This window comes from Ahaetulla prasina, chromosome 1 (genome assembly GCF_028640845.1).
Source record: "Ahaetulla prasina isolate Xishuangbanna chromosome 1, ASM2864084v1, whole genome shotgun sequence".
Taxonomy (NCBI): domain Eukaryota; kingdom Metazoa; phylum Chordata; class Lepidosauria; order Squamata; family Colubridae; genus Ahaetulla; species Ahaetulla prasina.
In genome coordinates this window covers 214,314,207-214,330,681 of record NC_080539.1, presented here as the reverse complement: position 1 = coordinate 214,330,681, position 16,475 = coordinate 214,314,207, and the positions used below count along the sequence as shown (strand labels likewise).

The 16,475-nt window shown below is 44.8% G+C and overlaps 1 protein-coding gene across 1 annotated transcript; it reads right to left on the bottom strand.

Annotated features, from left to right (window-relative positions):
* Positions 1–7,871: 7,871 nt before the first annotated feature.
* Positions 7,872–12,314, bottom strand: EVX2 (even-skipped homeobox 2). The gene is made up of 3 exons (XM_058176548.1): positions 11,891–12,314; positions 10,303–10,553; positions 7,872–8,546 (listed from the first exon to the last, which is right to left on the bottom strand). Exons 1-3 carry the CDS (start codon positions 12,312–12,314, stop codon positions 7,872–7,874), a joined length of 1,350 nt encoding a protein of 449 aa, XP_058032531.1.
* Between the last annotated feature and the right edge of the window lie 4,161 nt (positions 12,315–16,475).

Genomic DNA, 16,475 nt, shown 5'->3' with positions numbered 1-16,475 from the left:
CCCTAAAGAGGCACACCTTCTTTCTTCTGAGTTTTCCTCCAAGCACGTCGGAATGGGAGCCAGCAACCAAGGCATCTACGGGCAAGGTGAGGGTGTGGACACATCGTTCTCCTGGGCTCCTAGGAACATGAAACGCTCAGGCCCACTTTGCCACTGTCCAAGCAGAGACCCGTTGCAACCCGTTTTATCCCCACGACGAGGGCTGGCTCCCTGCCTTTGGAGGGCAGGAGAAATGTAGCAGAAGGGAGCCCAGCGAATAATAGGCTCAGCATCTCCTCCACCAACACCACCCAAATAGGAAAATGGGTTCCTTCCAGGGAGATACTCAATGTTTTTTTAAAAAAACCATGGCAAGAAGACAAAAACACAACTCTGTCTCTCTAGGAGGTTTTGGGGCCTCCTTAATAAAGTCATGTGTTCATCTCTGTAAGAATTCTTAGGTATTTCCTACAATCCAGACCTCACCTGCAGTAAGACTGGATTCATTCAGTCTAAAGTACCTACATATATTGTTGTGACAAAATAAAATAAATAAAAATAAAAAATAAAGTGCTGGGAATGGATGAACATTGTGACTGCCATCTTTTCCAGAGAAGAGGAATCTGTGGCTTGTCAGATGTTGGCCCAAACCGTCCTGTTCTCAAGTCTCAGGTTTGCACTGATTATTTCTCTGAAGCAAGTCCCATTAACCTCAATGAGAGAATTTCCTGAATAGACATGAAGGGTTGATATGATATACTGGTAGCTTTGAATGGGTTCTTTGGAGAACTGAACCTACGTAGACCACAGAAGGGCCCCAGCAATGTGAAATGTTAAGAAATTAATACCAGTGCTTGCTTTGTGATGGCCTCATACCTCAGGAATACCTTCTCTCTCTCTCTCTCTCTCTCTCTATATATATATATATATATATATATATATATTTATATGTGTGTGTGTGTGTGTATATATAGGTATATATATGTATATAGGTATATATATGTAGGTATTTGGTTGTTCGGGTTTTCTCCCGTTGGAAGTGTCTTGGCGACATCACGGGAGAAAACCCCCGAACAAATATATATATATATATATATATATATATATATATATATATATATATATATATATATATATATATATATATAGAGAGAGAGAGAGAGAGAGAGAGAGAGAGAGAGAGAGAGAGAGAGAGAGAGAGAGAGAGAGAGAGAGAGAGAGAGAGAGAGAGAACATATATATATGTTGCTAGATTTTAGGAGACCTTTCAAAATTATTTTTATTTTGGTAAATCTTTGGACAACTTTATAGGAAACCATGCCTATCGTTTAGTAATTTTAATGCTGAAATTTTATGCTGTTATTTTAATAAACTGGATGTGGTTCCTTTTCTTACGGGGTAATTATATTTTATGATTGCACCTATAAGCCACTTTGTGATGCATCAAATTCCGAAGGCAAAATAGATGTACAGAAAATAATCATATTTGAGTCAAGTCTGTTCTACTTCTAATTTACTTTCTATGTAGGCTTGCAAGTTAAGGTACTTTAGACTTCAATCCTAGACTTAGTCTTGACTTCCATCCTTAAGAGAAAATAAATTCTATTGGTGGAAAAAAAATCTTGCTTTAGGTTTTGACTACACTGTCAATAACTTTCAGGTGACTGTTCTTAATCTAGACATTATTTTCCTTCATAGCCCCTTATCTCCTTTCAGAAAACTGCCTCACATTTTAAAATCTTTTAGATACACTTTTTAATGGTCATGTAGGTACTTTTGGTATAAACATCATAGTGAAATGGATGCTTTTGGAACATATACTTAGAATGGAACTTTTCATGTCCACTAATCAACATCCGGTTGGAGGATGGATGATCTAGAGTTCTGGCCCAGGTAATAACCGAAATGCTATTTTGAAGACATGTGAAATGCGTCCTCTCGCAGAGACACACAGATACTGGATTCCTGATGGAGACAATTCAGTTTCACACCCAATAAAAAAGGGTAGCTTAATCACAGAAGAAAGTTCACATAAACAAGAAAGGGTTCTGCCACTCTTCTCTTTCAGCTCTTTTGCCTTCCCTTTTCCTCCTTCAAGGGCAGTAGTCCTACATGAGAATAAATAGAGAAAGGGAAGCTTCTGAATGGATGTAGTCAGGGGTGAAATCCAGCAGGTTCTGACAGGTTCTGGAGAACCGGTAGCAGAAATTTTGAGTACTTCGGAGAAATGGCAAAATGCCACTTCTGGCTGGACCCAGAGTAGGGAGGGAATGGGGAAATTTTGTAATATCCTTCCCCTGCCACGCCCACCAAGCCACACCACGCAACACCCACAGAACCGGTAATAAAAAAATTGGATTTCACCACTGGATGTAGTAGAGAATCCCATTGTGCCTCGACATTCATAGGCACCCTGATGTATAAGATCCACCTAGAAGGGACTTTAGTTCTGTGAGTAAGCATATAGGGTAGTGGCTTGTAGGGCTACTGTCCTCAAAAATTTCCTACTCAGATCAGTGCAACTCAAATCTGGGCTCTTCAACGCTTCCCTAAAGATCAGCTGTTGTTTTCAGAGGGGAAAGCGTGGAATATAGTCCACCTTCAGAGGACGAGATGTTTGTCGTCATGCTGGATTCAGTTTTGGTTGCCCAGCCAGAGAAAGAGTCTTGGGTGGCAAGAAAAGTATTGTTTTATAAACTTTCTGGGACTTCTTCAGGACAAACTCAAGTGTTGCAGCACAACCATTGGATAGGTAAAACAAACTCACTGCCCTGTCAACCTTTTAAGTGCAGCGAAGGAAAAGATCCTAGAACAGGGAAGTGGTTTCCTTTAGCCAGCTAGGTATATTGCTTTTTCGTGTCTTCATCAATGGTGGCTTTAAAAACACTCTGCAGATGAAGACTAAGGATGTATCAAAAGGCCACACATTCATAAGCGACAAGGGCAGGAACCAAAAGCTTTGCCTCTTGCCAGTCCTCTTCTCTGGCCAGATCCCCCAACCCAAACTACTCTTGGTTCTACCCTTCATAACTTGAAGCTGACATCTTTTATGGCCCCCCCCCTCACCTAAAGGAAACCTACACCAAATAAACTTCAGGTTTTATTTTGGAATTGCCAATATGTGGGAGCAGAGAGGACATTTATTTGTAAATCGGGCACATAACACGCACGGTGGAAAAAGAACAACAAAAAATCTCTGCTTTAAAGCCCAGTTCCACTTGTCCCTGGCCCACCCTCTCCATATCTGACTATTGTTTCCCATAACACACGCTGATATATTTATTGGGGAGGGGGAGAGACTGTCCGCGCCGAGGAAGCCCCTGTCAAGCGCTTCAGTCGTTCCAGAGGTTCCCTCTGGATGATTGGTTCCACCTTAAATAACTTGGGCTTTTTGGTCCCAAATGCTCCCTGTAGTTCGGATTTTTTGTCCTCCCGCAGCAGCTGTCACCCTGCATTATTCGCAGTCAGCTAAATGAAACATTATTCTAAACATATGCATCGTAATCAGTTCGGTCACACTTACAAGAACACGCGTTAATAAGGCAATCAATCACCCTGGAACAAGCAAGTTCTTCTGTAACAGCTCATAAACAGTGTGTAATGAAGAATTGGAGGTTAGCATGACATGCGTTGATCAGATAATCAATGTCAAAGATGCGATGAGTGTCAGTAAATGTAGTTTTCATGTCGTTTCTATAAAATCTTCAATTTACAACAAGCAGTTCAATTACCCAGAAAATACAGTCAATTAAATAGGGGCGATTGGACAGTAGGGGGGGCTGGATCATCGATCTTTGCATTTCTATCTCGCCGGTGGACATTTAATTTGGTTTTTCTATTAGCGCCGAAATAAAGAAAATATAAAATATATTAAACAACCTACAGATTTATTTTCTTGTCAGAAACAATTCAGGGGTGATGACAGACAGTCTTCTTGCATTTTATGATGAATTATTTTTTCATTCTTCGCACCCTCGAGACAACAACAATCACGGGGAAAAATACGTGGTTATTTCGGACAGGGTTTGGGGGGCACTGTCTTTTCCTGTTTGCTTTCCCATCTATCTCAATGCTTTTGTTTTTAAGGGTTACAACCCCCGCGTTAGCAAAGAGCACAGAAAAGCAGGGTGATACATCACTAGTCCAAATGTGCTGCTATAATCGTATTTCTTTAATGGGGGTGTTTTGGGAGCAAGAGGAGAAGGGGGGAGGACAGGGAGAAATAAGCGGGAGGAGGTGTGGGGGGGAGAGACACACACAGAGAAAGTGGGGCGTGTGTGTGGCTTATCTAACAAAGAACCCTAGGGAACACTCCAGTATATACTTAACCAAACTGCAATTAAAGACAGTATCAGCTTGTATCATTTAGAGCTAATGCAATAATAATGGTAAATTACAGGCCAAAATGGTTTGTGATAGCAGCCTCTGTATTCCCAATAGCTTCTGTGTCGTTGTAATTAATGCCATGGTGAGCAGTTGGTAAAGGTGAATTTTGTGCAAGGGACATCGGCAAGGTGTTTTTTTTATGTTTTTAATTGAACAGAAATAGACTGTTTGATACACCTCACTGACTTTTTACATGTTCTCACTAAAATATCAATTGGAAGGAAGGAAGGAAGGAAGGAAGGAAGGAAGGAAGGAAGGAAGGAAGGAAGGAAGGAAGGAAGGAAGGAAGGAAGGAAGACTTGTATTTTGTCTTAAGGACCTGTCTTCAGCATGATTCTGTAAGAACCACTATCTCTGGTTTTAATTTTTGTTAAACGGTACTCTTTGGAGATTAAAGAAACTGCACTTTGTCCTAAAAGATGTGACTAATATTTACTTAAAATATCAGGAAAATGTGAAAGTACATGAACAGTGTGGTAAGTTTAATATTGTTTTTCCTACAGAAAATGCACATAGTGTTTGTAAACACACATCTATAGGGCCAGGCAATTATTTAAACCAATGTTTGGACTCACTGCATGTCTGCTATAAACATGAGTAATGTGCTGCATTTGCAGTAAAAAAACCAATTAGTATGAATTAATCCATCTGATACGTGTATGAAAAAGCAGCAAAAGTGGTTATTTTAAGAAGCTGTCATAAGGCTGAGTAACATTTTAATATATATTTGTATTAAAATAGCAAACAAACTAAATATCAGGAAGACTTTTCCCTCCACCCCAAAATCTTAAATAAATCAGGTAACTTTTGATTTAAATAACATTTATTTTACATGACCAAACACAATAAATAACATAATATACAAAGCTTTGTTGTTATTGCACATTTGTAAAATATTTTACAGTGAATTCATACAGCCAGTGAATATCTGAAGCACAGGACTTATTCACAATTTTTTCGTTATAACTAGATCCATTGGACCTAACATAAAATTATTTTGTTTCTTTTTTTAATTTTATTTACCAGCAAACCTATCAACCACTTCCAAGATATATAGATTTAATTTATCTATTTCTATTTTGGAAAATGTAAACATTATTGCCAAAATTGTTCTCTCTATATCTAGTAAGGGCCATCATTACCAAACTATTTAGAGAATTAGGGAAAAAAAGTAAATGTTGATAAAAGAATGCCACATTTTTAAATTAGTTAGCATTAAATTATATATTAATTTAAAAGTTAAATATAAAGTCAGTGGACAATAGCTGGCATTTTTCTTTTGATGCATAAGGAGTCTCATCCTTGTTTCATTAAAAAAAATATTTATTATTTGAGGATTAAGTCCTTAATTCAATGTTCTCTATATATCTCATGTTATTGTTAACATAATCTACTCTTCTTTTCTTACCACCTCTGTTGTTTTTAATCCTTCCTCTCCTATCTTCACACCAGCAATCTCTTGCTATATTTTGACTCCCACCCCCTTAATAAAAATAATAAAAATAAAATACGGTTTTTGTTCACTGAACAAAACAGTACAGACTGGAAAATAATTTCCTGAATGTCCATTATCAAAATGTGGGGTTGGGAAAAGAAAAAGAAAAAAAACCCAACAAGTCCAGTGTCTTAGAAACCGGCAAATTTCAGGACACTTATCTGAAATACATATAAATTAGGGGGGGGAAATGAATGGGCTGCGCGCCTGTGCTCACATCTTACACATGGGGCCTAAATAAGCAATAGCTAGTTATGTGCGAGCTTCAACTCTTCAGGAAAAAAAAATCTCATTATGTAGAAGAAATAAAGTGACTCTGCCAGGAGCATTATGGAAATATCCAAGTTTGATTTAATGAGGCTCTTTCACATTGGTGGAATATCAACTGAAAAGTCTACCCAGGGCGTCCAAGTTCCCAAAATGAAAATTGGCAATTGAGATGATCAGAACCGTAGCTTGCTTGTGCAAAAAAAAAAAAAAAAATCACTTCCAAGGTAACAGATCTAACGTTAAATAACCTACCGCCTTTTGCACCAGGAACAATGTTTTATGTACCAAGCCTCTTATCCGTCTCTTCTAATGACTTCCCTTAGCGGGTTGTTAGTACTTGACAGCAGGTCTCCATGCGGGAAACTCCCCCCACCACTCTGCATTCAAAGGAGGGTCCATCAGAGAACATGATTGGCAATTTTCGTCATAATCTGCACATTATTAGCATCAAAATTGACACCGCAGTAACACCGGTGGTTTTTGATGCGTCTCTCAAGTTCACGGAAAGTTGTGAGGATTGGGAGCTCTCTGTTAGCCAGAGGGCGGGTAGCTGGCTGGGTGGGGGCTTAAATAAAGCATATTATTTTTTTCCTCTTTGGGGGGGGGGGCAGGGGAAGAATTTAACCTTTTTATAAAAAAAAAAAAAAGTTAGGTAGAAGATGCGTTTTAGGATAGGATACATGCCAAGAAAGTTTCAAGTATTTTCCAGATAATGCAGAGTAGGAGACTCGGAGGCAAACACGCCGCGTTTTCTGTGGTTTCCCCCCCCCCTAAACTACCCTTCTGTTTGTCCCAATCTGCCTTTCCTTTAACCAATCCATTCAAGGCCCCCCTGCCCCCCCTCCCGTTTGCTTTATTTTAGGAGAAGCGTGGGGGTGGGGTTTTTTTGGGTTTTTTTGGAGGCCCGCTCAATACTACAACAGCCGTTTTCAAAGGGGGAGAGAAAAAAATCAAAAAGGGCAGTTAAAGCATGGGCTTATTTTCCCCTTCCTTAAAACAGCCCCTCTCGACTCCTCTTGAACCACAAGGCGTCTTTGCGGCCGGTTCCCTTCGGCGTTTGTTTGTTCGCTTTGACACACACCCTCAACCAAATTCCTATAAAATGGATACTGCTGGTATTTTGCTTCAGGACAAAAGAGACAGAGAGAGAGGGAGGGGAAAAAAGACGAAGGAACCAGGAGATAAAATATGAAGCTCTCTACAAAACCACGTTTTGGATGATGAAACAATAAGGCAGACCGAACAAAAAACAAAAACAAAAGGCAGCTGAACGCCGGGGGGAAAAAAAAAGGCCAAACAGTTCCCAATGCCATCAGCAGGGGGAGCAGAGCCAAGACTCCCGCGAAGATTAAAAAGAATGTCTGGAAGGAATCGCTTTTTTTGTTTTGTTTGTTTGTCCTTTTCTTTCTACACACACACAGTCCTTCCACTGAGAAAAGAGGAGGGCTTATAGTTTTTGGTCTACCGGGGCCCCAAATCCATCCATTACAACTTTTGCAACAGCGCAGCCGCTCCTTTTCGGGGGGTGGGGATTCCATATTAAACCGGAGCCGTCCTAAAGCCAGAATCGTTTAACAACAGCACTAGGGGGGGAAAAAACGCCTTCTGTTTTTACAGCTTCGGCTCTGGGGCTTCCTTCCCTTCCCACCTTGGACCCAAACGGTTCGCTCCAGCCCCGGGCCACTCCGGCCCATCAGCGCCCTCGGAGGCCGCCGGGGTGGTGGTGGTGGTGGTTGGCTGGTTATCTGGTCAAGGGAGCTTCCTCCCGCTGGTCCGGGGAAGGGACGGCGGTCTTGCTGAGCACGGCCGCCGAGTAAGGCAGGAAGCTGCTCTCCGAGCGCTGCGAAGCGGCCGCCGCTGCTCCGGCCGCGCTGCAGGGAAAATCCGAGCTGGAGGAGCGTGAGCCCAAGGCGGCCGCCGCCGCTGCCGCCGATTGGCTGCTGTGGCAACTGAGACAGGAGCAAGGGGCGGAGCCGGTGGGAGGGGCCGAAGAGGCGGCCGCTGCAGCCGCCGCAGCCGCTGCCGCGGCCGCCGCAGAAGCCGCCGCGCTGCTGTTGAGCCCCGCGGCGGCCGCGGCAGCGGGCGACTGATAGAGGCCCGGGTGTCTGAAGCTGCACAGCAGCTCCGGGCGGGAATAAGGGTGCGAGAGGGCTCGGAAAGTGTCCAGAGGGCGGATGGAGGTGGCGAAGGGCGAAGCGGCCGCTCCTGAGGCTGCCGCCGCCGCCGCTGCCGCCGCCGTCACTCCGACGTGCGGGTAGTAGTGGAGGGGCACGTGGGAATGGAAAGGGTAAGGCAGGCTACCCGTGGCTGCCGCGTGGGTCATCATGTAGGTGTAGAAGCTGGGGTCCGCCGGGTGGGGCCAGGACATGGCCAGTCTCTGCCGCTTGTCCTTCATTCGCCGGTTCTGGAACCACACCTGGGCAGGAGGAGGAAGGGGAGTCGCCGAGTGAGTCAGAAATGCGGGAGAGGCGAGAACTGCGAGAGCAATGGCGGCCTCAGCTCCCTCCCGTCCTCACTTTTTTTTATTTTTTACACTTATTAGATTTTTATCCCACCGTTATTAGATCATAAGTAACTCAAGGCCTGAACGTACAAAATAGTCTTTTTCTCCTCCTCCTCCTCCTCCTCCTATTTTCCCCACAGCAACAACCCCGTGAGGTGGGCTGGGCTGAGAGAAGAGTGACTGGCCCCAAGGTCACCCAGCCGGCTTTCATGTCTAAGGCGGGACTAGAACTCACAAGTTTGGCCGTTTGGCCAAGACGAATTCTGCCACCAATTCGCATCCGTTCTAGCTGAGGCGGAATTGCGCTTCTATTTCAAAATAGCTTGGTGGAGGCGGTTTTCCTCAGCTAAGGCTTACCAAAATCGAAAAGAATCTGCCTGCATTTTAATCCTGGATAAATAAACTCGAGATCCTCCTATAAGATTCTGGCTTCTCTGATTCTAATTCAGGTTAGAAGTACATAAATGTCTGTTCGCAAAAAGCTTTTTATATTTTTTTTGAACAATCACTGCCAGCAGAGCTTAGCAAAAGGGCAGCCATGGTGGTTTGTTTGTTTATTTTTTGGTGTTTTTTTTTAAAGGTATAAATATATTCTCAAGAATCCACCTTACAAGTTATCTGAAATTCTACTTTTGCTTTATTCTGAACTGGCCCTATAATCCAATCAATTATGATTAATTCAGCTTCGTTTCTGTCCATGACAGGTAAGCATATACAGAACTGAAATGATCACCCAGTGTCAATTTTTCAGAAGGTGAAAACTGCTTTAAGATAAGTTTCCACTAAAATTGTAAAATAATAATATTTTTTTAAAAGGGATTCGAGCTGGGGAATACTTTATAAGAAATGGAATATAGTTTTCACTGTCATTTTATCTCAGTCCCCTTTGCAATTATTATTAGGAAATGATTCGCATAATGCCTTCCTGAAGAGTTAGGCTGAAGGCACGATTCCCGTTCTTCAAGTATAAAAGCACAAAGACAGGTTTAATACAAGATTATTTAATGCTGCTCTTTTTTTTATCTGTTTTTATTTGTAGTGCCAATCTACATTTTTCTGGAGAAAGTTACATGAGGCCTCATGGCTTAGCACCCTCTTTCTCTTAAAAGGAAGGGAAAACCCTTATAGGGAAAAATAATAAAAATACACTAAGGGGAACGAAAAAACCCAAAATGTGTATATGCAGTTCTTAGAGTGACTTGGCTAATTACCCAATACCTTTCCCCGCTTCTTTTATTTTTATTATTGATATTTCATTCACTCCGTTTTTGCTTTTATCTCTGCTTTTTCTTTTTCTTTTTTGTGTACATAGCTACAAATATGAAAAGCAATAACGTAAGGTGAACAAAATAAAATACGAAAATCTATCTCACGGTAGATTCTTAAATCGAGGAGGTTCTTAAAATAGCAAAGCAATCGGCTCTCCTTTTATTTATCTAATCCCTTTTTTACATTGATCAGAATTCCTTCCATCTTTCTGGGGATGCCAGCTCTCTGGAGGGCATTTTTTTTTTCCAGTTCTGGGCAAGCCCTGCTGAAACGGGATTATCGCCTGGGCAGCCACACACACGGAAGTGGCTACCCAAACCCTCAAATCGGGTCCTGAGCCGCCAGCCACCCTCCCCGCCCGGCCCGGCTCTCGCGAGTCCCTCTTCCTTGGCAAATATACCTTTATGGTAGTCTCGGGGAGGTTGAGCGCCGCGGCCAGCTCACACCGTCTAGGCCGGGAAACATAGTTCTCGCGGTAGAATTCCTTTTCCAACCGGGCGATTTGCTCTCGGGTGAAAGCGGTGCGGTACCTCCTCACTTGGTCGGCCCCGGAGCTGGAAGTGCTTAGGCTGCTTCCGCTGTGCAAGTTGCTCAGTGTGGATCCTGAGGACGAGCTGGTGGTGCTGGGAGTCGAACTGCTCTCCGAATAGCCTTCCAGACAAAAAAAGTAACAAAAGAAAGAGGTTGCTTTATTGTCCCGGAGACGTGCTGCCAGGTGGATTTCAGCCCCTGCAATCCACACACACACCCCGCCCCCCAATAATTAATGCTGGCTGTCTGGGGAAACAAATTGCCGGTGCGAATAGAATCAATAGAAAGTTTCTCCTTTTAGCTTTTGTTTGCAGTTAGATGAGAAGTCATCAAGAAAATTTAAGCATCCTTTAAAAACAAAAACGATCTATTGATAAAAAGATTCCAGGCTGCCTAAAATACACATTCGATGGGAACAGTTAAAGGCGGCTTACAGCTAATCTTTTCTGGGGCCCAACGCTCTGGATTTTTTCCCCCTTACTTTTTTCAGAGATATACAAAAGGAAGATAAATGGAAAGGTTTGCCCAATTCGGATTGCAAACGAATGCCCTGTTAAAATCTGTTTCCCAAAAGATTCCACAGTCCCATAGCCTCTGACGGTTCTAATTGTGCAGCTTGGGTCCGACAGAATGTGTTCTTCCCTGCTTTAAAAATAAGTTATTGGACGAGTTTGTGGCATTATGATGCCAAAGTTAACAGGGCTAAGTAGGTCGCACAGGAGGGAGGGAGAAGGCAAAAAGTGAGCATAGAGGAGAAGAAACTTTTTTTAAAAAAATGCTGCGTTTCCAATGAAAGGCCGGAAGAGAAAATCAGGCATATGTGGAGATAATTTAGTTAAAGGACCCCTCCAGCTGCGCTCTGAATAAACTGAGCTACATCAATGATACCAACAGGATCTGATTGCGACCTCGGAGTTGAGCAGTATAGACACTCCTTTTCTAAATACACTTCATCAAAATCCAGCAAAAAGCACTTGTTTATACTTGCGAAATCGGGGGAGAAGATTATTAAACATAGCCGGCAAATAGGTGACATTGGGATTTCTAGATCAGCCATGTAAAAATCCCGTAGCCGATCTCCCGAAAGATCCTCAGATGTGGGGATATGCCGTGTAATAAGTACACATACATTTTCGCTCCTGCCGTGCACACTTTGACACAGAGAATCCAAAGTATAAATGCCACTCGAGAATCGCTAAGTGCGGACAGTTGTGTGCGACCACACAACTCTATAACCTTTTGCTTCAGATTCCTTAGGAGTGCTGGGAGGCTAGCTGTGTGTACCTAGCACCTTCGCTTTATCTCCAAATTAATACCCTCGTAATTTATGGGATGTCTTCCCTAACTGGGGAAAGGGGATAAGTAAAAGAAGAAAATAGGATAAGGGTTCGATCCTGCTGCGCTTCGCTAAAATCCGGCTTCGGGGTGAGATGGGGAGCGCGAGAGAGGAGAGTTACCTTTGTTATTGCTTTCCTTCAGGGAGGAGGCCAGGCTGGTCGGCGAGCGAAGCGCGGAGCAGCCTACCTCCACGTCGCTGTTCATGTCTACCTCTCCAGCCACTTCTGAGTAATGGCTAATTTTCTTCCGGCTTTCGGCGGGAGGCAGTTCTGCCGCTACGGCGCTTTCGCTGTTCTGGTGCTGAAGGCTGAATAAAGCGTCGATCTCGAATTTGCCTTTAGCGGCGGGGAGGTCCCCGATGGAGCTGTGCAGAGAAGCGGAAGTTAGTCTCGGGCTGAGCCGGCCGCCGTGGGGCGAGTTTTCCAGGGCCTCCAGGACCGCGTTCCCAGCCGCCTCGGTCAGATTCGCCAGCCTTTTGCCAGCCGTGGGGCTGTGCAGCCCCCTTTCCATCAAAATCATCTCTTTTCTTATTCTTTCCATCATCTCAGCTCCCCCCACACTGGAAAAAAAAACCTGTATGTGAGTGTGTATGGAGGCGTGCGTGCCTGAGTGTCCGTGGTTGTAGGTGTGTTGTGTAAAAATATATGGTTGGTCCTTCTAATAATCAGCTCACGGCAACAAGGGCCGATTCGCTTTCGGCCCAGGAAAATATCTCTAAATATTTTTTCCTTTTTTTTGAAGGAGGAGGTAGCACAAAACGAGGAAGAAGAAGAAGAGAAAGGGGAGCGAGATGTAAACGCGAAGGGAATGACTGGTCAAAATGACCTATACATCCTTTCTAGCCACGAAATGTCATTCATCACAGAAAAGGAGGGCTCGTCATTAAGGTACGAATGACGCTGGTCGAATAATCATTTATTGTAACAGGTTTATAAGCAAATAAATACAAGATCCTGTCAGCGGATAATGAAGGCGGCTTCAGAGCAGACAAATAGATCCAACAAGGGAGGCGGAAAGACCAGGACTGGAGAGAAGGAGGAGGAGGAGGAGGAGGAGGAGGAGGAGGAGGAGGAGGAGGAGGAGGAGAAGGCGGCAGAGAGGAGTCCTCGTCCGGCGGTCGATCAGAACCTGCACGGGTTGCTGAGATCTGGCCTCTGGGGTGAAATTGGCAGCCTGATTAATAAACGAACTGAGCAACATTTCCCCCTTCATTTAGGTGAATCATTATGCCCTGATTCCAGCCCCCCTTTTCGCCCCCACCCACCCCATTTGCTTTTGTGCACGAGAGAGAGAGAGAGAGAGAGAGAGAGAGAGGAGACCGTGAGCTTGTGTGTGTGTGTGTGTGTGTGTGTACGCACCCGCGTAAATGTGTGCCCCGTTTTTTTTTTAAGCTCCTAAAGGGCGCCGCTTCTTTTTCGTTGTTTTTTTTTCTTCTTCCCCCCTCCAACAGCAACGCCGGATAAACGGCGGAAACAGATCCGTGTGATTCCTGAGAAAAAGGGTTTTGGGGACAACCCGGGAGAAGAAAACCTGCCCAAAGGAGGAGGGAGGCGGAGATTGTTAAACCCCCACCCATCTCCCTGCTAGCTTTTGACCCTCTTCCCCGGTGTCCTAAAAAAAAACAAAAACAAAAAAACGGGTTTTCCTGGAAGAAACTGACTCGCCCTGGCCGCCGGCCACGAAACCGCCCCTTCTTCAGCCTTCCAGACGTTCTCGGCAAATGCTTACCTATCAGACCGGCCGCATCAGGCGCAACCCCCAGCCGGGGAACGGCTCCGTAAAGCGTCATCTCAGCAGGTTCCCTACATTTCCTTAGCGCGCCCCACAAACCCTTTTTCCCCCTCCCCTTCCAAAGTTTTTCTGAGAGAGGACGGGTCTACCCACCCCTTTAACGACGGAAGTCTGCCTAAAGTGTTTCCTTCGCCTTGGGCACAACATCCTTTCGCTGAAGGAAGGGGAGGGGGCAACGAGCCTTCAAAACACGATTTAAATCAGCGGAGAAGTGTGTGGGCTTGTTTGAATGTAGCTGTGGCAAGGAGGGAAGCTTTCATTCATTCCCTCCTTTATCCCCTGCCTAGATCTCTCTTCAATCTCTCCTCCCTTTTCAATCGAAACGGGATTAACTTGCTTAAAACATCCATTTCTATTGCTTTGGTAAAGGCCTCGATTCCCAAGTCTCAAAAGGTTCCCAGCACAGCCGAAGAATGTGACTCACTCTTTCAGGGGGGACCGCCCTCCTCCCCCCCTCTCTCTCTCCTCCCCCCCCCCACTCCGTCAAACGGCAAGTTACCTGAACCAGAGTTTGCTCATCTGCTTCTCTTTCCCGGTTCGCACGTGCTCTCTTTCCCTCTCTCTCAAATTCCGCCAAAGAACCAGCGCCGAAAGGGGACGAAGGGAGGGAGGGAAGGAAAGAGGGAGGGAGGGGGAGAGTGGAGAGAGAGAGATGCTCTCCGCCGGCCTTCCGATCGGAAACGCGAGAACTTTGATTACTCTCAAGACGCCCAGGACGTGTGCTTAAGCGCCACTAATATTCTTGTCATTAATATCCCGGGCGCGCCTCTGAGAGGGCCAGCACGGACATGGCCAGCCGTGCCAACCCAGGGAGGCCTGTTTCGTACCTTCTCCTGGCTGCTGAGCGCCCCGGATTGGCCGCCCGGCTCTTCTACACCCCCAGCCCCTTTCCCCTGCGTTTTACTTCCCAAGAGATTAAGTCCCACTGCTGATTTCAGAAAGGGGCTATCTGGCAAATCCTGGGCTTAAAGCGAGTATTTGCCCATCCACCAGAAGGATTTCGACTGGAGAGAGTTGATCAGCGTGTAGCTTAAAACTCCTAGGGTGCGACTGCCGCTGCTTCGGACGCCAATGCGCACTTTGGCCTTCTTTCCTTTTCTTTCTGGGGTGGGGTGGGGGAATTCGGGGTGCGTGGCTCAGGTGGGATGCTAGCCGGTGAATTTGGGCATAGATCTGGTTTTGGAAGAAAGGTGGCGCTTGAGTTCTGAGCCGAACTTCTAGTTAACTGTAAAGAAGCCCCAAAAGCCCCTGAATTCTTTTGAAGAATTTCATTCCTGTCCATAAATAAATAAATAAATAAATAAAAATTAGCTGAGTTTAGGTAATCACTCCCAATCTTAATACTTCCGCAGACTAATAAGAACAGACGCATTGCTGCAGACCGTAAGTAGCTCGGAAGAATCCAAGCGAGCCTGCCGATTTTTTCCTCCCCAAGGAAAAGGTTTCGCCTTCACCTTTAAGGTTCCTAAAGGGCGAGCGAGCCTAAATTCCAATTCCTCCTTTAATTAAGGGGCGTCCTGAGTTCTTCCCAGTGTGAACTTCCTTGCAATAGCAGCCGAAGGCTGGGCTCAGCTTGAAACCGGAAGGGCTGGGAAAGGGCAACAAGCTGGAAACAGAAGCTCCTCCGGTTGTTTGAAACGCCATTTCATAAGCGGCCTCCCCTAATACTGTATTGTGAATCGCTGATTGTATTATAATTGCGTCCCTATCCTCCTGCTTCCCTAACCTTCCTCTAGGATAAACGATTAATACACCCCAGCACAGAATACCACACAGGGAAATACATGCACACAAAGCTACGGAGAATTAAACAGCTAGTGGACAAAGTCCTCTTCCGAGCCTGGATCAAGAAAAGCAACCTAAATTGATTTTTTTTTCATTTCCTGACAGGACAGCTCGAAAATTTGAACCCTGCCCCACCCACCCACCCACCTCCTCCCCGCTGTCTCATTTTCTCTGTCGAAGTCGAGTCTGATGGTTAGGATCTGTGGCAATTCGGGTGCTGTTGTTGGGTATGTGTGTTTTTAAACTCCTTCAGAGTCCCCACGAGGCCTCGTGACAGGCTCACCCGCAAAACCCACGCAAGGTAAAGTGGGGGGGGGTTTCCTGCAAGAAGCAACTCTTAACCTACATCCCACCCATCCCGACACAAACGATCGAAGTAAAGGCGATAGAACTGAATAACATAGGAAGCCTCTGCCGTTCCGGTGCCCGAGATCATCTGGACGAGTTTCGGCCCAGACTGCAGCTTGGGCAACCTCTCAGCAAAATTGGAAGGGGGAATATCTGCGGGCGCTTTTTTTTTTTTTTGCTGGCCTTTGGCGCCCCCTTCTGTTTTCCGGAAGGCTTTGAACCGGCCAAGAGTTTCTGTTTTCCTTTTTCTTTTCTAATAGAACAGAATAGAATTTTTTTTATTGGCCAAGTGTGATTGGACGCACAAGGAACTTCTCTTGGTGCATATGCTCTCAGTGTACACAAAAGAAAAGATACGTTCATCAAGGTACAACAATTACAACACTTAATGATAGTCATAGGGTACAAATTTAATACTTAATGATACAACACTTAATGCTAGTCATAGGCTACAAATAAGTAATCAGGAAACAATCGATATCAATATAAAGCGTAAGGATACTTACTCCCAGTTTACTGCCTTCTCTGACCGCATCTTCTGAACATTTGCAGAGAGAGGCGCGTTTATAGGCACCATTTCGTCCCATATCAGAATTCAGAAGACCGCGTTAACTCCCCCCACCCCACCCCCCGGCTTTTCTTTTTAGAAAAACTGCTCAAAAAAAAGAAAAGAATGGCGGTATTAGGTGCTCTTCACGTGTCTCGGTCCCCCTTTTCCTTCATTCCATGAATTAGAATTTAGTAAGATTTATTTCTCAGTAAACAGGTATAGGGCCACGT

Excerpts from the sequence above, each read along its gene's own strand:
- EVX2 (XM_058176548.1), bottom strand. The coding sequence starts at position 12,314 with ATGATGGAAAGAATAAGAAAAGAGATGATTTTGATGGAAAGGGGGCTG. Across the intron at positions 10,554-11,890 it reads GAAGGAAAGCAATAACAAAG|GCTATTCGGAGAGCAGTTCG; the intron begins GTAACTCTCCTC and ends TTTGTCTGGAAG. Across the intron at positions 8,547-10,302 it reads TCCCCGAGACTACCATAAAG|GTGTGGTTCCAGAACCGGCG; the intron begins GTATATTTGCCA and ends CCTCCTGCCCAG.